The sequence below is a fragment of the Coffea arabica genome, chromosome 1c (genome assembly GCF_036785885.1).
Source record: "Coffea arabica cultivar ET-39 chromosome 1c, Coffea Arabica ET-39 HiFi, whole genome shotgun sequence".
Classification (NCBI taxonomy): Eukaryota; Viridiplantae; Streptophyta; class Magnoliopsida; order Gentianales; family Rubiaceae; genus Coffea; species Coffea arabica.
This window is the reverse complement of record NC_092310.1, coordinates 53,727,419-53,755,269: the sequence shown is the minus strand read 5'-3', so window position 1 is coordinate 53,755,269 and position 27,851 is coordinate 53,727,419. Positions and strand designations below refer to the sequence as shown.

The 27,851-nt window shown below is 33.2% G+C and overlaps 4 protein-coding genes across 18 annotated transcripts; 1 reads left to right on the top strand and 3 right to left on the bottom strand.

Annotated features, from left to right (window-relative positions):
• Nucleotides 1-3,245: 3,245 nt before the first annotated feature.
• LOC113728838 (probable histone H2B.1) lies at nucleotides 3,246-3,992 on the bottom strand. The gene has a single exon (XM_027253203.2). The coding sequence runs from the start codon at nucleotides 3,900-3,902 to the stop codon at nucleotides 3,456-3,458; it is 447 nt and encodes a 148-aa protein (XP_027109004.1). The 5' UTR covers nucleotides 3,903-3,992; the 3' UTR covers nucleotides 3,246-3,455.
• A 9,655-nt stretch (nucleotides 3,993-13,647) lies between these two features.
• Nucleotides 13,648-17,341, top strand: LOC113728824 (ras-related protein RABE1c). Of its 5 annotated transcripts, none has more exons than XM_072077751.1 (9): nucleotides 13,648-13,792; nucleotides 13,960-14,094; nucleotides 15,178-15,250; nucleotides 15,331-15,461; nucleotides 15,937-16,002; nucleotides 16,407-16,504; nucleotides 16,676-16,738; nucleotides 16,815-16,907; nucleotides 16,986-17,341. In XM_072077751.1, the coding sequence occupies exons 2-9, from the start codon at nucleotides 14,022-14,024 to the stop codon at nucleotides 17,067-17,069; spliced, it is 681 nt and encodes a 226-aa protein (XP_071933852.1). In that variant the 5' UTR covers nucleotides 13,648-13,792; nucleotides 13,960-14,021; the 3' UTR covers nucleotides 17,070-17,341. The 5 variants fall into 5 exon arrangements, with proteins under 5 accessions (XP_071933852.1, XP_071933860.1, XP_071933855.1 ...); XM_072077759.1 differs by having other exon boundaries at nucleotides 13,649-13,792; nucleotides 15,361-15,461; XM_072077754.1 differs by having other exon boundaries at nucleotides 13,668-13,792; nucleotides 13,922-14,094; nucleotides 15,361-15,461.
• Nucleotides 17,342-17,959: 618 nt separating this feature from the next.
• LOC113728747 (uncharacterized) lies at nucleotides 17,960-21,404 on the bottom strand. Of its 11 annotated transcripts, XM_072077739.1 has the most exons (8): nucleotides 21,220-21,402; nucleotides 20,981-21,054; nucleotides 20,628-20,846; nucleotides 20,136-20,229; nucleotides 18,842-19,897; nucleotides 18,694-18,759; nucleotides 18,420-18,618; nucleotides 17,960-18,285 (listed from the first exon to the last, which is right to left on the bottom strand). In XM_072077739.1, the coding sequence occupies exons 5-8, from the start codon at nucleotides 19,871-19,873 to the stop codon at nucleotides 18,221-18,223; spliced, it is 1,362 nt and encodes a 453-aa protein (XP_071933840.1). In that variant the 5' UTR covers nucleotides 19,874-19,897; nucleotides 20,136-20,229; nucleotides 20,628-20,846; nucleotides 20,981-21,054; nucleotides 21,220-21,402; the 3' UTR covers nucleotides 17,960-18,220. The 11 variants fall into 11 exon arrangements, with proteins under 11 accessions (XP_071933840.1, XP_027108914.2, XP_071933825.1 ...); XM_027253113.2 differs by lacking the exon at nucleotides 20,136-20,229 and having other exon boundaries at nucleotides 21,220-21,404; XM_072077724.1 differs by lacking the exon at nucleotides 20,136-20,229 and having other exon boundaries at nucleotides 18,842-19,888; nucleotides 21,220-21,404.
• A 3,974-nt stretch (nucleotides 21,405-25,378) lies between these two features.
• On the bottom strand, nucleotides 25,379-27,165 carry LOC113728816 (F-box/kelch-repeat protein At1g80440-like). Its single transcript, XM_027253181.2, has one exon. It carries the CDS (start codon nucleotides 26,625-26,627, stop codon nucleotides 25,761-25,763), a length of 867 nt encoding a protein of 288 aa, XP_027108982.1. The 5' UTR covers nucleotides 26,628-27,165; the 3' UTR covers nucleotides 25,379-25,760.
• Nucleotides 27,166-27,851: the final 686 nt, after the last annotated feature.

Below are 27,851 nucleotides of genomic sequence, written 5' to 3'. Positions count from 1 at the left end.
AATTATAAATAAAACTTGTCTAGAGGCGATTAGGCAAAACTAGGGCAGCCGGGCGTCTCTGCCCCCAAATATAACTGCAAGTTTTTTGCTTGATATTTAACATATTGTTCCATTCCAAACAAAGCACTGGACGGTAGGATCGAGAAGATCTAGTGCTACATCCCAAAGTATCAAAACAACAGTACCAAAAATTAAAGTTCATAAAACATTTTATTAACGGCTAAACATGACCTAATAACTCCTAAATTCAAAACCTTAACCCAATAATTATCGAAAATTGAAATTTAACGGAGAATGTGTCTCCTTCTTTGTAACTTTTCTCTAAATCTGAACTCTCATCTTTCTCTCTAACTTTTCATTCCCTAGCAAGCAAAGAAAACATCTTTCTCCTGTAGGAGGGAGATCAAAGTATACTATCGGTGAGAGTTTTCTCCTCTTTTAGTGCTTCCTAACAGAGTCTTCTCCTCTTCTAGAGATTTCTAGGGAGAGTTTTTGTAATTTTTATATTTCTTTATTAGATCTATATCTTTTCAAATTTAGTTGTCAAATTTGGAAGTCTTTAGATCTATCTCATCAAATCTCACTTTAACATTGGGTTTGAATCAATTTATGAGTAAATATGAGAGAATTTAAGCAGTACAGTTGGAAGCATACATACACGAATCTTTGGGTTATAAGTATTTTATATTTTTCAGACTGTAGTACTTAGTATTTGTTCTTCAGATATGCTTATATTTGTATATGATTATTGTAATTTCTGTCATTATATTTGAGTATGATTAATGTAATTTTTGTCATTAATGCAAATTTAATGAATGACAAATGTTTTATAAAAAATTTCAAAACCCTACCCCTAAAATCAAAAGATAAACTTTCCATTTCTAAAACTAAATTAAATTAAGATAAATAAGGGCAAATGTATGATATAATCCGAGATATATGAATAGGAATTGCATTTCGTTTCCTTATACAATCCACCATTTTTGCTTGATAGATTACTTGTTCACTAATTGTAAAACGTCCCAAGTTCCTCTACTTTCTTTTGTTCAGGCCATTTTCCCAAATAATTCTGCAGCTTCGACAGCATGTACAGTGCTTGATAACAATGACGGGTTCATGCAAAATGATTAAAAAATAAATACTAGTTTACGCTCAAAAACATTTTTTTCCTTTGTGGGCTCCCAGTTGGGATCTACGGTACCATTATCCAATATCAAATTTAGTGTCAGTTTCATTTATCACGTGAAGTAACGAAATTAGGAATTTGACCCCTATGGATTAAATAAAAGGAAAGGAGGAGGTCAATCAAAAAATGATATATTAATTAATCAAAGGTCCAACTGATCACCACGCCTGTATTGTAAATATGCAGTTACGAATAATCCAGCCAAAGTAATAGGAATTAGACCTAACACGATTCCAAATAGAAAAACTTCAATCATTTCAATTTATTTGAAAGAAAAAAAAAAGAAGTAATATCTATACCTAAATATTAATCCGAATTGACATGAATCTCAATGATTGGGAATTGACAATTGAGAGTTAAACCAAATTAATTCAAGTTATTAAAAAATTAAAGAACATGTGACAATTTAAATAAATAAAACACTTGACATAAATATAGAAATGACACTCAGTTACCACTCAAAAGTAGTACCGAGGATCTCATTTGTGAGGGCTCCATACGAGATATAGCATCAAAAACAGAGGAAAATTGGTCTTGGCTGGCCGTCCCGATCGGGTGCTCCTGTATCAGTGGCAAGAACCTACACTCTTGCTAAAATTAATGAAAAAACAATATTTAGATAACATCAATGCAAGACAACTACACCAAAAACGATGAGATATAATCTCTATACCGATCTTTAGACCAAACTTGTGTCCTCAAAGAAACTGAAACAGCAAGTGGATAAGAGAGCAGGAGAAGGAGAATTAGAATGGTCAGGCAGCATATGATAACTCAATTCAGCACTTAAATTTGATGGATTTAAATTTTAACATATTCAGATCGTTTGATAACAAAAAATTGAACACATGAATTAATTAAGTGACACTGAATTTCTTAGGTAAAACTTGCTCATAAAATTAAGTGATAAGTTATTCATTTATCACTGAATATAATATGCATTTAAATATATTAAATTTAATATTTAACAATTCAATAATTTAATGAATTTAAACTTCAAATTTCATATTTCAATTTTTAATTTTCAAATTTCAGTTTTGTCAAATGCACCCGTAATTTCACACTTTGGAGCTTAGTTCGTGGCTATACTAGAATAGCATGATTTGAATAAATGAGAATGGTCTTTGCACATTTCAAACTCGATTCAAGTGTTCTTCATATTATTTTATGCTTTTAATACCAAAATTAAGAATTTTTAATATTTTTGAAAATGCGGTTTCATATGTCAGGACATTTTGAGAGAGCGGAGGCATTAAGTCACCCCCCAAAAAACGGATGAGTAAAGAGATGGAACATAATGGTTGACTAATGTCCCATCTTAGATGTCACCCGCTTGAAGTAATGCCAGTCTCTACATTGATCCAATTGGCATATTAGAGTTAAGGAACTGATTCATTGAAAATAACATTCGGTAAGCTGTCAACGAGGGCTTGAGCACGCAATTTCTACATTACAGGTGCATACTCCATTCATTATCACAGCCCTGCCTAAATGGCTAAATCTCCATACTAGTTTCTCTGTTTCTCGTTTCTATTCATGCCATTTCCAGAAATAATTCTGCTTTCTCTCCTGCTCATTTCCTTGTTCGGGCATTAACGAATCATCCGTGGAGGTTGCTCCAGCATTCGAGTCCTTACAATCAGGATCCTTGCTTGCATGTTAGTGGAATGCGAAATTAATTCATTTAAGTTTCTAAACGAGGTGCCATTTTCTTCATTCAGATGCCCTGCACGCAATTTGAAACCTTAGGCTTATCTCACGTTAAATAGTTAATGGAATGGCACCAGAAGATATGACTTGAATCAGTGAATAAGAACTCTGAACATTTCAGACTCTCGATCAATTAAAGTGTTTCATATTCTTTTACACATTTCGAATGTGCTGGCTTATGCTCTGAGTTCAAACTGACAACATGAACCTGTTGCAAGCAGAGACATTCATTCACCCAACAAACCTTACACCCGCAGGACTACTCCCAACAAAGGTAAATTAATACTGAGTAAATGTATTCTAATTCTAAACAAAGAAAAAAAGGGGGGTGTGGGGAAAAATTCCAGGATTTCACTGAAAATTTAACTACTATATATTCCATATGAGAACTAGATAGCAGGATCCAGAATACCCAGAATTACATCCCCGAATATCAGCATCCAAAAAGTTAAAATCTACAAACAAAAAATGGTCTATTTGCTGCTAACCAAAACCTAATAACCCCTAATTCCAAAGGAAACACTTCCCCCACTTTACCATCAACCCTTCAACCACAACTTCAAGAGCTAGTAAACTTGGTTACGGCCTTGGTCCCCTCAGAAACGGCGTGCTTAGCAAGCTCACCAGGGAGCACAAGTCTCACAGCAGTCTGAATCTCCCTGGAAGTGATGGTGGGCTTCTTGTTGTACCTAGCAAGCCTGGAAGCCTCCTGAGCCAGTTTCTCAAAAATATCGTTGATGAAACTGTTCATGATTCCCATGGCCTTGCTGGAAATTCCGATGTCCGGATGGACTTGTTTCAGCACCTTGAAGATGTAGATCTTGTAGGTCTCCACGCTCTTTTTCGCCTTCTTCTTCTTCTTATCGCCTGCTGCAGCGCCGGCTTCCTTGGGGAGCTTCTTCCCGGCCTTTGGCTTCTTCTCCGCAGGAGCTTTCTCGGCGACGGCGGACTTCTTCTCCTCTGCCGGCTTCTTCTCGGCGGGCTTCTTTTCTGCCTTGGGTGCCATTAGGATGTAGAGATTTGCAAGGAGAAAAAAGGCGGGATAGATTTGATTTGAGACGACGATTCCAGTGAGAAATCTGAAATTTTTGGATAATGGCTGTAGGAGGAGGTGTTTATATGGGTAGTTTTGGTGGAAGCTGATTGGTTAATGGTGGAAGCACCTGGATCGATGAGCTGGAGACTTATTAGGTGTTGGATTTAAATGGTTGGTGGAAGTGAGATAATGGACGGTTGAGATATAAGTTTTGTGGAAAAGAATGGGCTGTGGGAAATATGGCTTTGGCGCCTTTGGTTTTTGTGTTGTTTATTTGAGTTCTTAAACAATTGGCGATCATCTGGATTTGGCGGTTTGTAAGGTTAACGAGGTAATTTTGGGAAACCGCCAGAATGAACATCTTTTGTTTTTGTGAAAATTCAAATTACTGGTGATCCAAGGATGGAAAAGTATGTGGGTTGACTAGGAGTAGTTGCAAGATTTTAATAAAAAAATGTAATTGCAAAAAATACGTGGCTTCACCAGTACGGATCCCACTCGAGCGAGGAATGCAGGTCCCTAAGCCTCTCTTTCAATCTTTTGAAAATGGTACCATAATGAAATTTCGAAATATAGAGCAAGGCCATTTATGAGAACGGGGAAAAAAATATGGTATGTCTTTACCTATTAAAAAAAAGATTAATCTTTATATATTGATAATATATATATTTTCACTATTATGTGCATAATACATAATTCGAATTTAAATTTGAAACTCAAAATTTGTATATGTGTCGTATATCCAACCGTGATAATGTATATACTGCCAGTATGTATAAGTTTTACTCTTTAAAAAAATAAAAATGTGATAACCCTCACTTAAGAATATAAGTTCTCCTAAATTACTTGCACTGCCCTAAGACTAAATAAATTGTAATCTTTCCTTGTATTGCATTGCATTGTCTTTCTACATGAATTGTAACATCTCATTGAATTGGTATTATTTTATTTCATTATATGCACAAGGACCAAAAATCCTTTTAATTGTGTTTGAGACCTTATGTGAAAGTTTAAGGGTGCTAATTAGACATTTGAAAAACTTTGAGTGTATAAACATTATTTGGCAAAGTTTAAGAGAAGGAATGACCAAGATTGAGCCAAGTGTCAATGCCCCAACCACTCAACCCACTTGACCAGGAAAATTAGCAAAATTTAAACCTTTTGACTCCATTTTTCTCCTTAGCTTGGCCGACTCTCTTAAGTTCCAAAGAGAGAAGAAAAAACTCAATTTTCTTGCTTGAAACTCTAGCTTAGACTTTGAGAAAAAACCAAAAGAGAAAGAACCTTAGTTAGTTAAGTAAATTATCTTCAAGGTCTATGTGTGATTCAAACTTGGAACTCTTACTTTTGTGGACTTTTGAATGGTTCAAACTTCATTTAAAAAAGGTGAATGATCTTTAAACCTTAGTTTTGTTGTTTAATATCAAGTGTTTAAGGTATTGATGACAAATTAGAAGTTGAGTTGATGTTGTTTGTGGTTAAACTCCTTGAGCTAAGTAAGTGGAAGTAAGGTTGGATATATGACATGCCATGTGTTTGATTCTTTGCCTAAGCTTTGTTTGTAGTTTTCCTTGATGTATTAGCATGTTATGAACCCTCTTAAATGGAGAAATAACTCTTAGAACGTTGTTTAAATTAAAAATAATAGAAGGATGGAGATTGGTGTTGAATGTGAATTTCGGAACTATTTTTTTTTTTCTTGCTAGCCAGCCATAGATTGGACGTTTTTCCTTGATTTTTGTGACTTATTGAACCTTACTTAAGTTTAAGAAAATTGCCTAACATTGGTTTAACCTTATGTGTGAGTTGAGGTGAAATGGAGCAAGTAAATTGGTTGTTTGGCAAGGTATTGGACTGTTTTGTTATTCCTTGTTAGCTGGACTGCCTTGATTCATTTTAGCATCTTGTATGTTGAATTTTAAACTTAACTAGTGTTATATAACTTGACCCCTATATATTAACTTTAGGAGATTGAATTGGATGAATTTGAGTCAAAATGAATAAGGTTATGGAGGAGGATTAGGGTGATTTTTGTCAAAGTCTTGAGCTGATCAGAACAGAAAAATCAGTCAACTTCCCCGAACTTCTGATATTGATAGGAGAGGAACTAGAGTTTGTATTTTATACCATTAGAAAACTCTTCGAGTCTAGTTTCCAGTGCCACCAACGGCATACGATTCCGACTTGTTTACAGTGAAATATGATCATTTTTTCGAAATTGCGCGTGGGCGACTGTTTTATTGCGAAAGCCCTTTTGAACTTGAATGAGAATTTTCTTTTACTCAATTTTCTTGCACTTATCAAATTCATTTCTCTTATGATCTTTTTCTACATTTTTTGTCTAACTTGCATAGTAAATTGAGTTGATTAACAATCTATTAGGTTATCTAATGAAACTTACGTTTGGGTTGGCAAATAAATCAAGAATATTAATGATTTTTACTCGTTGCCTAGGATTGAAAAACGAATGTGAGGGTAATCACGGAACTTGACGGACAAACTCTTAATTTCTTAATAGGTGGGCGTTCTACTACCTTTTACCTGTCTATGTGAGATATCTGAATACTTGGTTTGTGATTGTTTGATCTAAAAATTTGATTTGACAAACTCGAGGTAAACGTGTACTTTATCACACTCGACCTCCGTCAATTCTACTGAAACTCTGTATACTGAAAATTTAAGACGTGATTTCTTTATATTTGACTATACATCATTTGGGTGATATCCCATCGACTACTGTGACTGTTTAGGAACCCAACCTCGTAAGTGAGTCGGTTGTATCGAGCCAACAAGGGTTTGGTCGAGAAGACCGATGAACCTTGGGAACTATTTACTGAAATCCGAAAATTGGTATACTCGAGTATTATCTAATTATATTGTTTGAAATGTTCGGATCCGGTAAAGGGGTAACTGGTGTACGAAATTTGGAGAAAGTGGTGTTTTACGGACATTATATTCTTTAAATGCAAACGTTGGCAGAGAGTCAACGGATTCTCGATACGATCAAGTTTAAGTGAATTTGGCTTTTGGAAACTACCCGTATTCTTGAATTGAATTGTGATTAAATTATTTCAGAATTACACGGTGTTTACTTGTTTATATTACGCCTCTAATTAGGTATGTGCCTACATATTTATTTGGGATCTCGCTGAATTTTAGTTCACCCCACTCTCTTTTGTTTTCTTTAACAGGTTTGTGATGGGATTGCTATCAGGAACTTGCATAGTTTTAAATCTTATCTTGAACTTGTATTTTGGGTTGTAATCCTTTTTGTTTATAAGATTTTATCTTTGACTCTTGTAAGTTTGAAGTTGTAAGTTGGGCACTTATTATGTAAATTAAGTTTGAAATTATAAGTTTGACATTTAACTTTATATTTTAAATATGGGAAATTGATGTGACGATTATATTTCTATTATAGTTTGTAACCATTACTTCGAAGATATTTAGTTAGTTTTCTTGGGTTGCTGGTTTATTAATTGACTAAACTCCGACGAGAGTTGGGCAGATAGCTCGCTAATCCTTAGGGTTCATCCTGAGATAATGTGGGACTGTCACAAAAAATATGTACGTCCTTCTATACTATAGCATATGAAATTACAGGTAATGTTTTAAAACTTTTACTAACCGTGCTACGTGTAGATGGTAGCATTTGTATTGACATGGGTATAAAATGATTATAATTAAAAGGGTTTGTTTATTTGGTGCTGTCAGGGCACCAAATAAGAAGTGGATTTAATATTACATTTAAAAAAAAATTGAGTTGGTGAAAAGCTTTTCTTGTTCTTATTACTCGCTTACTCTCCCCTAGCACCGGGTTTTTATATGGTTGGTGAATCTTTTGTTGTCGATATATTCGTGTTACCAAAAGGACTAACCGCAATTGCAATTCGAGTTCTGAATTGCTTCCGTTTGGCGGGTAAGATTGCCTTTTTCCGAGCTATCAAGTTTTTGTGCGATTTGGATTCGTCTAATGTGATTGATTGGTGCATTTGGCAATACATATAACTGGTTTGGAAAATTTACGAACAAAACATGGACTGCTACTACATAAGGCTGCAGGCTGATCAAATTATTCGACTCAAATTCATGAGTAACTTGGTTAATCATTAGATTTGAATTCGATATTTATTGAGTTTGAGTCAAATTTGAACTACCAAATAATATATACAAGTCGATTTTGATCGTTATATTCCTTAGCTTGTAAGCTCGACGAGCTTAATTGAATTTTTAGTATACTTGTAAAAGTGTATACTTCTAAAAGTATACAAGTTGACCATGTAATATACTGGATCGTGGTTGAAGTTGCCTTGTGGCCAGTCGCTATCTTTAAAACTGATCATTGCAGTCTATTGGCCTTGAACTTGTGTAAATTGGATCATTATGAGCGCACTGGACTATTTGATTAATGAAAAGTTGCTGCCTTTGTTACTTGACTGCTATCTTTACTTGGTATATGAAAGACACTCTGTGCCAATTTAGCTTATCATGAGTGAATCTGAATATCATGTATTGTTTCCGAAAAAGAGAGAAGAAAAAAAATAATTATAATAATGTGCCGTGTCACTAGATCTCGGCTTACCACGGGGATGATCAAAATTGAAGCCGAAATGGAGAATAAGAGAAACAAAGGTCAAATTACACTTTATCCTCGTGTAGTTTGGTATTTTTTACATTACCCCTTATGATTTCAAAAGTTAAACATAATTTTTTCATGATTTGGATTAAAGTATCAAAATGACGAAATTTGCAATCTATACTGGAATCAACTAAAATGGCAAAAATACCCCTATATAAAGTTGAAAATTAATTATGAACCACAGGAAATTATATATATATATATATATATATATTAAAAAGCATAAAGGAGTTCTATGATAAAATATAAAGTCATATGGGGTTAAATTATTATGCATATTATGTTTATATATTTTGGTTATTTCAATCATTTTAGTTTTTAAACAAAGGTAATTTCGACATTTTTATAGGTTCTATTACGAATAATTATTTTCGTCATTTTGATATTTTAATTCAAATTATAAAAAAATTATATATAACTTTTACAACTATAGAGAGGTTATGTAAAAATTAGCTAAACCACAAAGGGGTAAAGTGTAATTTGCCCGAAAACAAATACCAATGCCTGAAATTCTAGACTTGAATTACACAAATTAAATCAACATTTCCCCCTCGTTATTTCCAGTCATTTTTTATATATTGTTAATGATTTACTACTTTGACATGTCAAAATCACGAGTCCTCTATTTTTTGTCAATTTCTTGCAGATCTCGGTCTCCTACACGAACACATCAACTCGCATTAAAAAGAATAAGCTATGTTTTGCTTGCGCCTAGCCGCCTAGTGTAGCTGCACTGTTTCCATCCTAAGAATAAAAGCTTAAACAACGGAAAGCCAAATAAAATGAAACTAAAATTAAAAATATAAAAACATACATACACACGCTCTGCCGGATGCACAATTTTTATGGGAGCAATATTTATGACCGACTCAATCGGGCAACTATTGCCTAAAAATTATGTTGAAATTGAATACGTAATATATAATTATCAATACACAACCAAGGCAAGTCAATCAATATATAGTACTTGAGAGAAGAGAAAAACAAATATCAACTGCCCCTTGAATTTTCTGTGTCCAAAATGCATCTAAATTTGAGAGACATCAGAGATATAGGAATAGAAAATATCATAATTCTAACAAAGATATTTGTTTACTACTGAAGCTTGAGATACATCTGTCATAGATGCATTGCCAAAGGATCTGTGGTTGCCCAAAATACCTAGTAAGGTTGGAGCGAGCATCACAACTTCTGCGCCATATAACTGGATCATGCTCGACCCTTCTCCTCCTCCCGCTTGCCATACGACTTCAGCGACCACCAGGTGCTGAATCGTCCCAGACGGAGCCCATCATATTAGTGAAACTGAAACTGAAGCTGAAACCTCCTCCACTGGCTGCTGGAGCCAGTGGAGGAGGAACTGGAACTGGAACTGGAACTGGAACTGGAGCTGGGGGAGGAGATCCTCCAGCATCTAGCCAGAGAGATGGCTTGTTAAGGGGGGTTCATTAACTTTAAAGGAATGGTTGCTATTAAAATTTGGTGGGGAAGGATCTTCCAAGCATATCCCTTCAAGCATTAACTTGGCTTGCTACTGTGCTATATTTTATTGGTCCCTTTTGGTATTTTTATGCCGTGTCATTATTGAAAATGAAATTCTTATCAAAGCAAATGGGCATTGGAGAGCCCCTCGGGGTCAGCTCGGCTGGTGAGCCTCGGGAGTAATCCTCGGGGTGGCACAGGTTCGAGTTTGACCTCACATATCGCCTGGGTGCTCTTGGGAGGCGGGATACTTCAGGAGGCGCAGGGGATTAATCGGACTGCCTTCGGGTCTTGACCCGGACACTCCTGTATTGACAAAAAAAAAAAAAAAAAAGGCGCAGGGGATTAATCGGGCCGCCTTCGGGTCTTGACCCGGACACCCCTGTATTGACAAAAAAAAAAAAAAAGGCATTGGAGTCCGTCTATTCGGCCATGCTACGTGGGTGTAGGTCATCATATGTCTTCCTTTTGCAATTTGAGTTTCTTGGAGCTCCGTTTTCTTATGGTGGCTTTTCGTGACCACTAATATTTTATTTCTCCTCTCCTTTTTTTTCCTGCATCGTGATTTAACGTGTTCCATTAGGCATTACCTTACCGTACCAGAAAACCTTGGCGTTAGCTGGTCTCCAGATCGAGTCCCACTCCCACAATAATGGCTCGGTTTTACTGACCCCGTCAAGCTGAGCAGTGGAGGATTTTCAATCAGGTGAAAGCACGTTGCCCTGATGGCCTTCCAAAACTGCAAGAATGGTAGACAATTAATGATCACCTTAATTATATTTCCTGCCTAGGCAAAAGATAGATGCTATTATATCCAATCTATGGGACCGACTTTTTCCTTTGATCCGCAGATGTTGTGCCGGATCATGTTTTGGCCATCAAATTATTTTTCGTCAGTAATTGACCACTAAACAATTTAATCAGTAAACTCGTGATCATTTTAGTCGATAATTACTCTTAATCTGTAAAATTAGCAATTAATCTGTGAAATAGGGTCGCTTAGCTGTTGGACAAATTTACCTCGCACTTCGTCACGTGTACAGCTAATTTCACAAATTAAGAGCAATTATCGATTAAATGATCACGAATTTACTGTTTAAGTTATTTAATGGCTAATTACTGACGAAAAATAGTTTAATTGTTAAAATATAATTTGATCAATAGTTTAGTGGCCGCTGAGATTTTTTGCCCGGCTGAAATTACATTACAGTCCTAAATCTTAATCCGGAGGGAAGTAGTTAACCTGAAGACAAACCCACCCTCAAAACACTCCGCCCGACCCCAAAAAAAAAACTAGTTGAGCTGCATTTACTATAATGATGTAGCTCTCTTTTACTCCGTCGTATGTTTCAGTACGCGACCAATACGCACAACAAGGTCTTAATAGTACAATAAATACCAAACTACCAGAACAAGCCATGATGGATTTTCTTTTAGCTTCGGGTACAGTGACATGTCTACAGGAAATTCCACCTTACAGGCAAAGCCCTTGTACTTTTTAAGTATGCTGAAGCATGACAAGTATTTATGTTTTGGCTCCAGCATTTAACACCCAATTGACTTAATGACTGAATATTAATTGTGCATGGTCCTAATTGAGGAAATTTTAATGCATTTATTTTAAACTAGTTTGCCAAAGGAAGAATTTAAAAGTCAACTTCGTAGATTGTCTATTGTGTACGTAGCTTTCTGCTTGCTTGTCTTTCTTGAGGCGCCCTTTCTTTGATCATGACAATTAGGCTATTAGCATTAAGCGCAATGAACTCTATATTGACGCACATGCACATCAAGAAAAACTTCAAGAGAAAAAATAGCATCAATGATTAATGCATAATGACTTGTTCCTCAACCTCATTATCAAGATGCTGGTCACATGTCTATGGATGTCTTCTTTGGAATTTGGATAGCTAGTTTTGCACGGAAATTTTTTGAAATATTTGGTTAACACATTTCTCAATTATTTTTTAATCCCATATTATTACAATATGAACTCCCAAAAACTCTACTCTAAAGAGATTCTAATATAATAGGGATTTGACAATATTGATAGATTCTATTGCTATCATTGCGGTGGTGTCTTCTCCCAAATGCCCCTTAAAACGCCTCTTTTTCCATCTAAAAAGTGCCATTCTTTCTCCCTAAACAGAATTGGATTAGAAATCAATAAAATTGCCAAAGGTGCAGTTATTCAATATGAAAGTTTAGGAAACAAGTTAAAAGTATTAAAAAGTTGAGGGGAGTAAAATTTGTACTATTACGTCATCCTCTCTTTGTGGCATAGTGGGATGCGTTGGTTTGATTGCTTTGTAGTACTTCCTACGTCTCACTTTTGATAAGTTTGTTTTTTTTTCACACTATTTAAAAAAAAGTTGATTAATTTTGTTGAAAAAAATAAACGTAACTTATTATCTTTCTAAAATATCCTTACATTAAATGCAGCGTGGTTAATTAGCTTTATATTAAACTAGTGCTAAAGGCACACCCATGTATGTGCAGTTTAAGAATAATTTATTTTTTGTGGAATCTTTTCAATGAATTGATAGTTATCTTGGTAGTCATGTTAATTGGTAGCTGCCTTTGTAATTAAACCCTTTTTATAATAAAAAAGTTTGGATATTTAAACCTATTGGTAGTTGTAACAAAAATTATTATGTTGGTTATATATAATTAGATAGTTAGGATAAAATTTAGTTTTTGTGTGGATAAAAAGGAAAGTATAAAAAATGACAAAAGATGTTTAATTGGATAAATTTGGATTGTAAATTATTTGAGATAATGTTGTGAAAAAGAACTGTAACACCTTTTTGATATGATGTATGTGAGATAAAAAAGTGATTGGAAAATGTGTTAATGATGCAAGCAAATCAGTATGTGTAAATAAAGTATAATAACTTACAATCCAAACACAAAGGGTTAGAAATAAAGATCAGCGAAAACGTTGGATTGTATATAAAGTTAAATCATCAAAAAAATCACTAATTGGACATTTGATTGCAATAGAACTAGAGATAATAGCGATAGTTTTATAGTTTTATTGGCAAAAAATTTTTAAAAAAAGGAATAGGAAGGAAAAAGAATAAAAAATAATTTTAAAAGTCATTCTAAATATAAACATACCAAACAAGGAAATTTCATTAAATATTCAAGGGTAGTATTATCATTTTAAAAGATAAGGGAGGTATATGTAATTTTTAAAACATCAAGAGAGCTAAATGAAATTGTTAAAATTCTCAAGGGAGGTTTCTGAAATTATTCCTTTATTTTTTGTATCATTTTTGTATCTTCCCATCCATCGGTCAAATTGAATAGAAGAACTACAACTACATATTTTTATTAATTAGAGAACTATATTTACGTACTTATTAGTTAGAGGACTAAAAATGCGCAAAGTTGAAAGTTTGAGTACCATGCGATTTTTTGCCCTAAAATTTTATACCAACACTCAAACATCTCAAGGGCTCGCAATCCACGCTTGATTAACAACCAATCATATTGCAATAAAATTTGGCCCGACCTGAAATTAACACAAACGCACAAATCCTTTGTCGTTTTAACACGCCTTCATTCACCAGTCCCGTAGTGCCACGTCTTCCCAATTCCCCCACTTAATATAGAGCCCATCCGCACAAAATATAATTTCTTCTCTTCTTTTGCGGTCGTCACTCTAACTCAGAGCATTTCTTACTGTAAAAAGCCACCATCGGACTGACGAAGATCTCAACCTGTGGACTCCTTTTTGGTAATTTCACTTTCTTTTGCTAGCTTAAACGGCTGATCGGATTCCGTTATTTGATTTCCTCATCTTGTTGGGTATTTTTTTCTGGATTTAATAGTTTTTTTCCTTTTCTTTTGGTTTTTCTATTTTTAGAGGGTTGTTTCTGTATAAATACGTTATATCCTTACAAGGTTTTGGGCGTGGTGTCTCTGTGGGGGTATTGAACTGTATTTATTAATTGATTAATACATCAATGGCGGCACCACCGGCGAGGGCTCGAGCGGACTACGATTACCTCATAAAACTTCTACTCATCGGCGATAGTGGTTAGTACCATTTCAAAATTTTCATGGATCGAGCCTTTTTTAGCATTTTTAAATTGATATTTAATTCGTGTTACAATTTCTGTCAATCAGAACAGTTAATGTATGTGGATCTATAGCTTCATTCAAGAGGGGGGGGGTATGGATTATTGGTTATAACTCCGTGCCTAAAAATGCTACCAGTGGCATTTTATTCATATGTCTACAAATCCATTGTGGTTTAATGAATTTATTCTGTAGACTCTTCGAATAGCTAATGTCGATCATTAGCTTACAAAAGGATAAACTACACGTTTGTGCTTGTGAAACTCCGATCTTGTCAGGACTGGTTTTGGAAGTTGAGATTTGTATTTGTTGTTCGTGTTTAGTGCTTTCAGTTCATCAAATTGAACTGGTAATATATGCTTACAATGGATTGGGGCTGCTTGGCATGATGGTGGAATCAATAGCATCCAGGTTGGTCGTAATGGTGGTGTCGATGGTTTAGTAGCGGGAGCATGTATGCATCATAATCATAGTGGCAGCATTAACATCTGCTTCTGGGTTTGTGAAGTCATAGAAACTCTAGAAATGCAGGTAGTTTGCCTTTCCGTGTACCATATCAACTAATGAGAAGGATTATAGTTAGGCAAGATGTACTGAAGTACTCCCTCTTTTTTGGTTTCATTGGGAAATATAGTTGATTTAGGTTTCCAAAAAGAAGAATCTGCTGTTCATGTAATGATATCTATTTTTTTTTTTAATACTTGAGTATCCTGTCTAACATGGTTTTACTCTTAATGCTGGCATACTCAGTGTGGTGTTTGTGCAAATGAAATTATGATTTTTGTTGTAATTTTACTTTGACTAGCTGGAAATTTTTAGGGACTTCAAGTTTGCAGAAAAAAGTTGAATTGGAATATAAGTCTACATTTGCGTGTGAAGTTGGATTTGTTCCTCAGACTCTCATCAAGTAAACGTGATTAAGCATGCAATCTGCAAATTTTTATTAAGTTTTGTGTGAGTCTGGTGAATACGTACAATAAACTCATATGACAGAAGGTGAACACTTAGTGCCCTTATGGAGTTTTAGTTACTCATGTGCAGGTGTGGGTAAGAGTTGCCTTCTTTTGCGTTTTTCAGATGGTTCCTTCACGACCAGTTTTATCACAACCATAGGGTGAGTTTTTAATTTTTCCTTCTTTCTTTTCTTTTTCAATTCCTGTTTAGACAAGGGTAGTTAAGTGGGTTGAATTTTAGGAAAATGAGGGGCTATATTTTCTTCTTCAGAATTGATTTCAAGATAAGAACCATTGAGCTTGATGGCAAGCGGATCAAACTCCAAATCTGGGATACTGCTGGTCAGGAACGGTTCAGAACGATCACCACTGGTATGTTGTTGCTTCTGCTTTAAATATGTTGTGCTTTTTTCATTGTGCATAAATTTTCTGCTTTCTTCTTATCAAATGGATGTTGCTTCTCTTTTATTCATTCATGAATTTGGAAGCTAAAAAGTGTTCAGGAACTGTGAACTGGTCTATTTGCACCTGTTATTTGAGACTGCTATTCCAGTTGATGACAAAACATTGAATTGGATTGTTGCTTTTCTTCCCCTATTAACCATTAATTGTGTCTTTACAGCTGTTTGTGTAGCAGTGAAAACAGTATACTCTCCTTTCACTTCATTTTTAATATTTATGATTTTTCATCACTGTCATATGGAGTTGCCTGGAAGGTTTTATTTCTTCATGACTCCCATGTGCTATTGTTCATGTATTTGTTTTGTCACTTAGTCTAGGTATCACTGGCACTTTTTCATATTTTATTTTAATGCCTGTGATGTATTGACTTTTTAACCTTCTCCAGCTTATTATCGTGGAGCTATGGGAATATTGTTGGTCTATGATGTTACAGATGAATCATCCTTCAATAGTAAGGTTTCTTTGCCGCATCTTTTATAATATAAGTTTTACTTATGTTTTCCTGCGGTAGTTGCATCTAATTGGTCTATTTCTAACTTCAAAACTTTTTTGACAAAACTCTATGATGCTTAAGTTTTGTGCTCGTTGTTTATCACCCTCAAGTTATTGTGATCAACGAAATATAATTTGCTTAGCCATTTTATCTTTGTTTTCACTTATATCCTTTCGAACTTTTACTTGGATTTCATTTCTTCTTACGTGAGGCATTATTATTGCCATCTTGGGACCCCTGGATGTTTTGAGCTTTGCTGAATCTGATGTGCCACTAGATACTATAATACTTGATTTAATGAATTTTGTTGGTACACAGATTTGTTGAGGATAGAACCTGAATTTTATGACCATTTTTCTCAGATATTAGGAACTGGATTCGTAACATTGAACAGCATGCATCTGACAATGTCAACAAGATTCTGGTAGGGAACAAGGCTGACATGGATGAAAGCAAAAGGGTAAGCTTTCTTATTAATTAGACAAACTGGCATATGAAATAATTTTGTTTAGAGCAAGACAAGTAGCATGATTTGTAGATTATGTTATACAATGTTTAGGAATCCTTTCAAATCCCATTTGGTTATCATTATGTCACAGTATGTTGTCTAAAGCAATTGGACAATTTGTAGGCTGTCCCTACCTCAAAGGGTCAAGCACTTGCTGATGAGTACGGTATCAAATTTTTTGAGACTGTAAGTTGCTTTTGAATGTATTATGTGACATAGCTCCTTCTGTTGCTTCTCTTAATATGACTATACTACACTGCAGAGTGCAAAAACAAATCTTAATGTGGAAGAAGTTTTCTTTTCAATAGCAAGGGACATTAAGCAAAGGCTTGCAGACACGGACTCTAAAGCGGAGGTAAGTCAACCTGGTATTGTTGAACTGGCTCTGATAGATGATACAAAGTATGCGATCTAAGTTTGCTTGCCTTTGCAGGCTTCAACAATCAAAATTAATCAACCGGATCAGGCTGCTGGTGCTGGTCAACTTGCTCAAAAATCTGCTTGCTGCGGTTCTTGAACTGGAAGAATACTAATGAGCACTTACATCAGGTGCTCAATGACAGGAGAGAACAAAAACAAAAACTAATTGTGACGAAACATTGTCGGTGGATGTAATTTAATTAATTGTCATTCTTTAAAAGGACTTATTTTAGTTTGTGTAAGATTGGCTCTTACTGATCGAGAAACTTGCACTTATTGTGGCCAGACGCTAATGGTTTCATCAGTAATCCCTTCTGAATTTGTCCTTTCAGTGTTGTTTATTCTTTAATTGTGAAATAGATTTGTGCAGATGTGGATTGCATATTCCTTCATAGTTAATGCAGTAAGCTTCAGAAATCAGCAGTAAAAAGATGGCTGGCCGTTACCCTTTTTGCAATAGTGAATGTGTTGGATAAGGCATAAGTTTGATGACTGGTACTTGTAGAAGGTCAACTAATTGTCAAAACAATTCTGGCCAATCCCATACAAAATGGTGCGATCTAATTCTCTGAGTTAAGGGGAGGTCTTGGCGGTTTTCTTTTCTTAAAAGGATCAACAGTGGAGTCGTTCTTTTCTATGCTCTTGTCAGATCTGTAAAAGATGGTATGAAAATGAAAGAAAAATGCACCTTCTACAATTATTTGATAAAAGAAGCCAGTAACCTTAAACTATCTTGTTTAGGGCAAAATAATGTCAGCAAATAAAATGAAGATGACCATGGAATGGTGGAAGTTATGCCGAACAAATTTTTCCAAGCGGATGCCCTAGGAAAACAATGAAGGTACGGTAACATGAATATATGCGGTAAACCAAATTGTGAATTCTCTAGCCCCTCGCAGAATTTGGAAACCTTGAAATTGATTCCTTCTACTCAGAAAGTCCACGATTGGTACCAACACAAAAAGGAACTTCCCAAGAACCATCAAATCTAGAAAGAGAGACTTCAATATGCCAAAAATAATATTCAGAATACTGTACATATTGTGGCAGTTATACTGCCTCCATTCGACATCGCATGTTGGAAGATTAACAAACTGTGACATTCCAACTGCAGCAGCAAATTACAGCAAAACGAGAATGAGCCCGAGCCCTATTTCACCAAATATCTAAGTATTTACCTCTATGCACACAAGAAACGATATCCTATTTCACATTTTAAATGGGCAGCAGTTGGGTTGCCATTCTTTATCATAGATTAAGTTCCTCCTTTCCATATATGCGCTGAAGCTCACGGGTTGCTGCTTGGAATGATTCTGGCACAGAAGGGAAAAAAAAATGAATAACAGGCCTCATTGGCTTAAAAAACAATTGACATGTTCCCGGCCCCACTTGGGGGGGTGTTGGGGGTGTATGTGTGGACAGAGACAGAGTACTAGAAAGATACTACCTTTCCAGATGCGAAAGGCTTTTTGATTAATTGGGGAACCAGTCACATTCTGAATGGCATCAAATAACGAACTCTCCGGGGTGTTCCTCAACTCTTGGACAATCTGATATATAGTTTTTCCATTCTCGAAGTATATGTGATTGTTTGGGTGCTTTGTCTTATGACCAGCATGACGCTCAAATTCATAAGCATTAAGAGCCTTCAGCCAAAAACATGCTTCAGAGGTTGGATCGCATAAAAGAGAATAAAAACTAAGAATAAGCAGATGAATTACCTTGGAGTAGTTACATGACTGACAACCACAAAGATACCCAGAACCTTTTATAGTACCACGAAGCTCCTGATTACATACAGCAAGATTCCAATGATCCACCAAACAGTATAATTGTCAATAAACCAAAATTAAAAAAACAAGGATTTACCTCTCGTGATACAGATATATATCTTACAGGCACCCCATCAAGCATTCCAGTTGCTATCAAACTTCTAACATTTGAAGGAAAACTATTCGGAGCTTCTTTTCTGGTTGGTTTCATTTCTGACTTATTTTTGGTGACTGAATCAGGCTTTCCTTTGGGCGTTTGCGAGGTACTTGCAACTGCAATTGGTGCTTCCAAATCCCTTGCATCAATTATTTCTGCTGTTTGAAGGGAAGACTGATTATACAACAAGTCATAGCTACTATTAACAGGCCTAGCAAGAACATCCATATACGGCTCATCTTGACAGCCACCAAAGGATATTGTACTAGAATCCCCCTTACTGAAAGAGTGGCTGAGTGACATTGCACTATCATCACCTTTTGGAAAGGTAGAGTCCAGAGGTTTCATATTCACTTCCACCCTACTATGAGAATGACCCATCAAGGTAACACTCTCAGCTTCCTTACCAAAAGCTTGGGCCATAGACACAAAAGCTGTTTCAGTATCCCTGTTATATGCCTGATCCAAGGACACACCAATATTGTGTTCCTGTGCTGCCTGCAAACCAATTTCAGAGTCCTTAACCTGATTGACTTTAACTTTTCTAATTCCACCATAGCTGACACAAGTTTCTGGATCTTGTAAAGGATAAGACATTGACAAACCAACTGATGTGTCACCCCCAAGTTGGTCATCTATGACTTTTTTTCTGATATTGGAGTTTTCCACATCGAGTTGAGAGGTGTTTCGACTTGATAAATTGGCCGACCTGGTTGTATCAGGACCAAATAACCGATCAATGAATTGGTTTGGTGCCGATTGGAATCCAGAAGCATTCTCCCAAGCAAGACTTGTCATGGGGACTCCTGGAATTTGTTTGCTAACTGGAACATGAACAGCTTGCTTTTTAGTGGAAAAAACCTCATGATCAGCAGCATCAGACAACCACTGATGAGTGCGCTTCGCTTCAATTCTAGAGGAGTTACTAAAAACTGTTTCTCCATCACCTAGGTGTCCGCCACCCTTTGGCATCCAATAACCCTTGTCCTGGAAAGACTGTAAATGAGAAACAGAAAACAAATAACCAGGAGATCCTATGTGAGAATACCAAGATAGATAGATAATAGAGCAAAAGAAATACATAAGAAACTAAAATCTTGCTTGCGGCTAGATGCATGAACTAACGTGTTAAAGAATCCATACATAGGTTTCTGCCTACTTGTGTTAAAGAGTAAACGCATAGACTGTAGATAGGGAATGAGAGAGGAGGCGACAAGTTAAGCCAAGAGAGTACCAGAGGTAAGTTTCCAAACTTCCACTACAGGAGAATGAAAACAGATAAGCAGATATCCGAGAAACAAACCAGTTGTAAAGAAAATCTACAGTGCCTGAAAGGTCATACGAAGCACATACAAGATATCATGCACGATTAGATGATAGTTTTTTACCAGTGCAAAAGTAAAATAAACGAGAAATGGTGTAATAACTTCACAGGTTCTTTATCTACTGAACAGCAGCTTGGCAAGACTTATAGTCACATTTCCCACAGCAACACAGTTTCTATTCTCTTCACTGGTTCGTTGAACTGACATAATTCAATATAATTCTTCAAGCATCAAACACGACAATTCCTCAAGCAAAACATTCACTTCCTCCTAGATGTAGCTTACTTTTCTAAAACAACCACAAATCAACATCTATCCTTGACAAGCACGTCATCTAAACCTTGTCTAGATGTAAATTACGGATGAAACTAAAAATTGAAAGTCAAACTCACACATCTTACCGCTATAATACGTACAGACATACACAAGCCATAAAACACTCATGTACTTCGTCCATTTGAACTCTTGAGCTGGTTAAAATTTGTAAATACAGCTGATGGCTCCCCAAAATGCCAATACCCTTGATTAAAATGACATAGTTCAAAACATGTTGTCAAGTCTAAAGAAACACATTTTTAAGTCCAAGGCGTCGATCAACTGAACTAATCAAATCCCATTATCTGCACATCAAGCCAAGTACAAAACGAGCAAAATCTTTAACCCTCCGTGCAATTATCCCACATAAAACAATAATTAAACAAGCAGGAAAACAGAGTAAAACGTAACGTCTCATTTGCCAAAAAAAAAAAATTACCATTTTCAGCTTTTCCACTTCAATCAATGTTTACTCCCAAATGCTACATGAAACCAGTTCCCTGCTTTCAAAATCTAATACAATAATACAGAAATATTAAGTCTTTCTCTAATAACAACATTTTATCTCGGAAAAAAATTCATATTTGACCCAAAAAAGTAAAAAACTATGTAGACTTAAACCCTAAACTAATAGAGATTGTGAGAGAAGAGAAAAGGGGAGAAAGTAACGATCTTTACACTAGACAACTGACTATGAACTTCAGGTGATATCCGATCAAATTTCGCGACGACAGAGACGGCAGGCGACGGCGTCGTCTCGATCAGTGAAAGAGTAGGTTTTGTGGTCGACGAAACATGGTTATGATGTGCGAGGAGCAGACGATTTTTTCCCGTGAAAAGGATTATAGAATTGTAACTGAACCTGCCGCATCAAATTTTAGGGTCGCCCTCTAGTGACTTACACGTGTATCATAGATGCGTAATCTTGACCGTTGATAAATTGCTAAAGATTTTACATCTTCCTATCATCCATCGGAGCGGTGATCAGATGGATTTCAGCCACATCTAACAACATTGAGTGTGTTTGGACAGCCAATTATTTGGCCAAATATATTTGCTGACATCACCATTACAATTTTCAATACACCTTTTTATCTTCCCAATTACCTTTTTATCTCACATACATCACATCACAAAAAGTGCTACAGTAAAAATATTTCAAATAACTTACAATCCAAACACACTAATTGTCATGTAGCCTAAAGCGAGCCAATGATTCAACCTCACTGAAATGGAGGTTTTTTTTTTTGGGGTTTAAAATTTTACAACCGAAAAAAATGAAATTTAAGAAGTAAAAAAAAAATTTTTTTGAATAGGAAGGTGGGAGTGTGGGACTTAAATAGCACGAAATAAATAGGAAAATTTGAATTCAAAATCTCCAATATTTATTATCAGGAAAAGAATTAAAAACTTTTTAGGTGGCGTTTGATTCGCACATTGGAATAAGATTTGGATTCGGAATCGGATATCCTGGATTTGGAATGCGCTCATTCATTTCAATATATCTGTTTGGTTCAAGTACCTAGAATATATATCATTACTATAGTTGATGTTTGATTCGTCGGCACTTTCAGAATGGAATATAATAAATATATTATAAACAGTATCGTAAATGATAGTCATTGGCTATTTGTAAATGAGATATAAGAAATTTTCACTAATTAAATATATTAGTATAAATGTATTAGTAAATTTATTATATATTATTATATTTAAAATAATAAATATAAATATAATTATATAATTTATTAATATTATATACATGTATATATTATAATTATTTGCACATATAACATACATTTATAAATATACATATATATTATAAATATATTATTATATAATATTAATAAATTTATAATATATATTATATAAATATAATTATATTTAACTAAATAATTATAATATATAATATAATAATATAATAATATCATTATTATAAGTTTGTAACTAATTAAATTAAATATTATATATATAATTAATTATAATTATACAAATGTTATAATATAAATATATAATTATAATTATATAATGTATAAATATTAATTGTACTAATATTTTATATAAATATAATGCATATTAATATAAATATAAATATATAATTATATAATATATAAATATTAATTGTACTAATATTTTGTATAAATATAATGCATATTATTATTAAATGTAGTTATTATTATATATTATTATATTTAAAATAATAATTATAATTATAATTATATAACTTATTAATATTACATACATTATATATTATAATTATATGCACATATAATATACATTTATAAATATACATATATATTATAAATATATTATTATATAATATTAATAATTTTATAATATATATTATATAAATATATTTATATTTAACTAAATAATTATAATATATATTTATATAATATACTAATATTATAATAAATTATATAATTATAATAAAATATTATAATTATAATATATTCTATATATTATAATATAAATATAAATATAAATATATAATATATATATTAATTATACTAAATATTATGTAATTATAAGATTTTGGAATCACACTTGGGTTTTGGACAAAACCCACCAACTTACTAAGGAATGGTGAAATGCTAAATTTTTAGATATCATTCCAAAATTTCAATTTCGATAATAGTGAACCAAACATGAATCATGGGTTTATTCCAATTTCCCATTCCGAAACCTTTTTACCAAACCCCACGGGTCCGTTTGGATTAGCTGTTTTTGGGGTTGTTTTTCAAAAACAGCACTGTAGCATTTCGTTTTTCAAATACAAGTCCGTTTGGATTAGTTATTTTTGGCGTTGTTTTTCAAAAACTATATGAAAAACTTTTACTGTAGATGTTTTATGGATTATTTTTAGATGTATTTTTAAAACATATTTTCAAGTGTTTTTATAATTTATAATTTTTATATTTTTATAACAATAAATATTTATGCATTTATAATACATTTATAAATATTTATAAATAAATATATTTATATATTTATATAAAAATATATAAATTATAAATGTATAAATTATAAATGAATATCATATAAATGTATAAATGTATAAATTATAATTTCCAATTTTTATATTATTATATTTATATACATTTATGCATTTATAATACATTTATAAATATTTATAAATAAATAAATTTATATATTTATAAATAAATATAAATGTATTATATTATATATAATAAATAATATAAATACATTTATAAATATATAAATTATAAATGAATATCATATAAATGTATAAATTATAATTTATAATTTATATATTTTTATATTTATATACATTTATGCATTTATAAATATTTATAGATAAATATATTTATATATTTATATAAATATATGTAAATGTATTATAAATGTATTATATTATATATAATACATAATATAAATATTTTTATAAATGTGTAAATGAATATTTTATAAATGTATAAATGTATAAATTATAAATTTTATATTTATTTATAAATATATTTATATATATTTGTAAATACCTTTATAAATATTTATAAATGAATATTTATATATATTTATATATATATTTATAAATGAATATTTATATATATTTATAAATAAATATTTATATACATTTATAAATGAATATTTACATATATTTATAAATAAATATTTATATATATTTATAAATGAATATTTACATATATTTATAAATGAATATTTACATATATTTATAAATAAATATTTACATATATTTATTAATCAATATTTATATATATTTATAAATGAATATTTACATATATTTATAAATAAATATTTATATATATTTATAAATCAATATTTACATATATTTATAAATAAATATTTACATATATTTATAAATCAATATTTATATATATTTATAAATGAATATTTACATATATTTATAAATAAATATTTATATATATTTATAAATAAATATTTATATATATTTATAAATAAATATATAAATGTATATTATTATAAATATATAAATTATAAGTGAATATTATTTAAATGTATAAATTATAAATTATAAATTATAATTTTTATATTTATATATTTATATACATTTATGTATTTATAATACATTTATATATATTTATAAATAAATGCATTTATGTATTTATAAATGCATTTATATTATATATAATACATAATATAAATGTATTTATAAATGTATAAATGTATGTTATTATAAATGTGTATAAATTATAAATGTATAAATTAATATATTATAAATATATATATTAATATTATGTATAGGTGTATTAATATAATAAATATAAATGTATAAAGGTATTAATATCATGTATAAATGTATAATTAATATTATGTATATTAATATAAATGTATAAATGCATAATATTATATATAATACATAATATAAATGTATATTATAAATATACATAAACATATATATTATGTGTATATTAAATATATAATTTTTAATATTTAAAATTCATAAATTTGTATAATACATATTTATATTATATATAATTTATATAATACATAATATTTGTATAAATATATTATAGAAATATAAAAAAATATTTTATATAAAATAAAATATAAATTAATATAATATATATATCCTATACATAATTGAAATATACAAATTGAAATAAACATATTAAATATGTATTTGGAGTTGTTTTTGATATATTGTTTGGATATAGTGTTTTTGGAGTTGTTTTTGAAATACACATTACTGTAGCATTTGGAATGTGAAAAACAGTTTTTCAAAAACAGACTCAAAAACAATGAATCCAAACAAACCCCACTTTTTCATATAAACAGGAACTTACTGCAAAACCAAGAGGACCAAGTCGGAAACAAAAAAATAAGAAGGAGAAACTTAAGAAACTTTCGAATATGTATTGTGCCATTAATACTACATATAATTGAAACCATTAATACTACATATACAAAGTTGAAACCATTAATACTACATATACAAAGTTCTTTTTGTTCTCACAAATTAAATTCACTCATCTAATCAGCTAAACCTAATGAAGCTCAAGCTATGATCATAATTTAATTGAGCCTACCCGCTCAATTCCCAACCCCCCCCCCCCCCCCCCCCCCCCCCGCCAAAAAAAAAAAAACAAAAAAGTTCAGCTCCAAATTTCTTGGATCCAACGAACTTTGCCTGACTAAACCTTATTTACATTCCTAGTTATGCCTTGTCAACGTACTCTAGTACAAACAAACTGCATGTTACAGATGAAAAGTATACCTCAAACCTCCAAATAGCAACAAGACTGAACATGAACGGTGTCCGAATGCCCGCCGGGAACCTCTATTTTGGTCAACGCTAGATCCATTTCATGGATGTTTTCTAACTCATCCCACTTCCAGCCGTCAACATCATCAAGCTCGAGTGCCTCTGCACTGCTCTCAAAATCCCCTTGCCGATCCGTGCAGTAACCACCAACGACATGGAATCTGCCACGGTGGAAAATGCACTTGCATTCGTCACGCTCTCTCGCCATGTCACGCAACACGACCCACTCATTCTTGGCCACGTCATACATCAGCGCAGATGCAAGTGCGTTTTTGTTGCCATCATGTCCACCTGCAACGAGGATCCTATGATCACCATCAGAAGCACTGCCAAAGAATGATCTCTGTCCACCTGGCATAGCAGCCCCATCTCGCCACGTGGCGGTCAGGAAATCGTAAATAAAGACTGAATTCAAGGTTTTCCAAGAAACCGGGTCATACCCGCCAATCACTACCAGGTTTGTCCCGACTCCTGCAACTTGGCAAAACATCGGCACACCCTTGGAGAGTCCTGGGATCGAAGGCACCTCGTACGAAAAGCGTCGTTCAGGATCACAGATTTTGAGCAGGTAATGATGTAAGCGTCTAGCACCGCCGTCATCATCATCGCGGATATGCTCATTCAGGTTGCTATCTGCTCGTGTCATCGCGATGAGGGGTTGGGTAAATCCAGCAGCCTTCCTTCGCTGCCGAAATTCTGGCAGCTGAATTTCTGCCTTCCAATTCTTGGAAACAGATGCAGCCTTTGATATTTGGCTGAATGGGACTCGAATAAGGCACTCGATGGCTACATCATTTGGAAGGCCAGGAATCAGCTCCATTGGAACGCCTAGTATTCCTATGAAAAAGAGAAACCAAAACTGCTTCTGCTGTATATTGATTGATTGATTATTGACAGACAAGTGCGAGGGAAAAAATATTATGTTTGCTGCGAAAGAACAGAAAGTGTGTGAAGAAAGTGGAGGTTAAACGAATCTCTTTTGAAGAGGGAAGTTTTGCCATAAGCAAATATATAGAGATAGTTCTGTTCTTAAAACGACTTAATCAAAGTATGGTATTTCTTATTACCTCATAAAGCTGACGGACTAGATTCTACTAAATCTTTTGTTTCTCGGATGAGACCACAGAATTTGATGGACAAAAGTTTCTAGAGTTCCATGGATAAAAGCTTTTGACTTCATCACGTGATGACTAATTTGTCAAGAACAAGAACACATGTAGAACAGCACACATCTCGTCATACTGATGGGACAGACCGTCATCCCGAACGTATAGAATGTTAATTAACGGCAAAGCCATATCAAAGTCAGCACTTTGAAGCCTTGGATCATCAACTATGTGTAGCTTTTGGAATCTTTTATTATTATTATTATTATAAATTTTGTGAATAATCGTTAATTCGTTATGGGCTCTACTTTTCTAGTCAAAAACCTCGAAAGCAGAAGAATTAATTGTTCAAATCAAGATAAGTTCAATATTGCATCATACCCAGGCATCTTTTACACGGAAAGGAAAGAAGGCATGAATCAAGTCACAGGAGAACAAAAGAAGACACCAATGTTCACAAAACAAGATAACTCAAACAAATTAGAAAAGAAAAGTCAATGACAAAACATTTCTTGATGATGCATGATGGCATGGCACGCAAGCCGCGTATATAATAGTGTATCTAAGTCGGAACAAAATAGTTGACGAACTCTGTAGCTTTTCATAAAGGTTTTGTTGATCAAGGCGTGTGTTGCTTTAGCGTGCCTTACTACAATAGCAAGAACAGTTTTGTATACAGATTATAAGATGCAATCCATGATTATGCCCTAGTAAACCATATATGCACAAGGCAGCTAAGTCCTGTTCCCTTAGCCAACTCTCCATATATAGGTGCCGTTTATTACAATCCAACTCTCCATGAAGCATCCTCAATTCTGTGTGACAGGCAGGGCCTTCATTTCTAGCTTTATGGAAGTGAAGTTAGAAGCACATATATAATATAGAGAAGGTAACAGGGCAGCGGATTTCTTAGCAAAAATATGGGATGAAAACTTGTC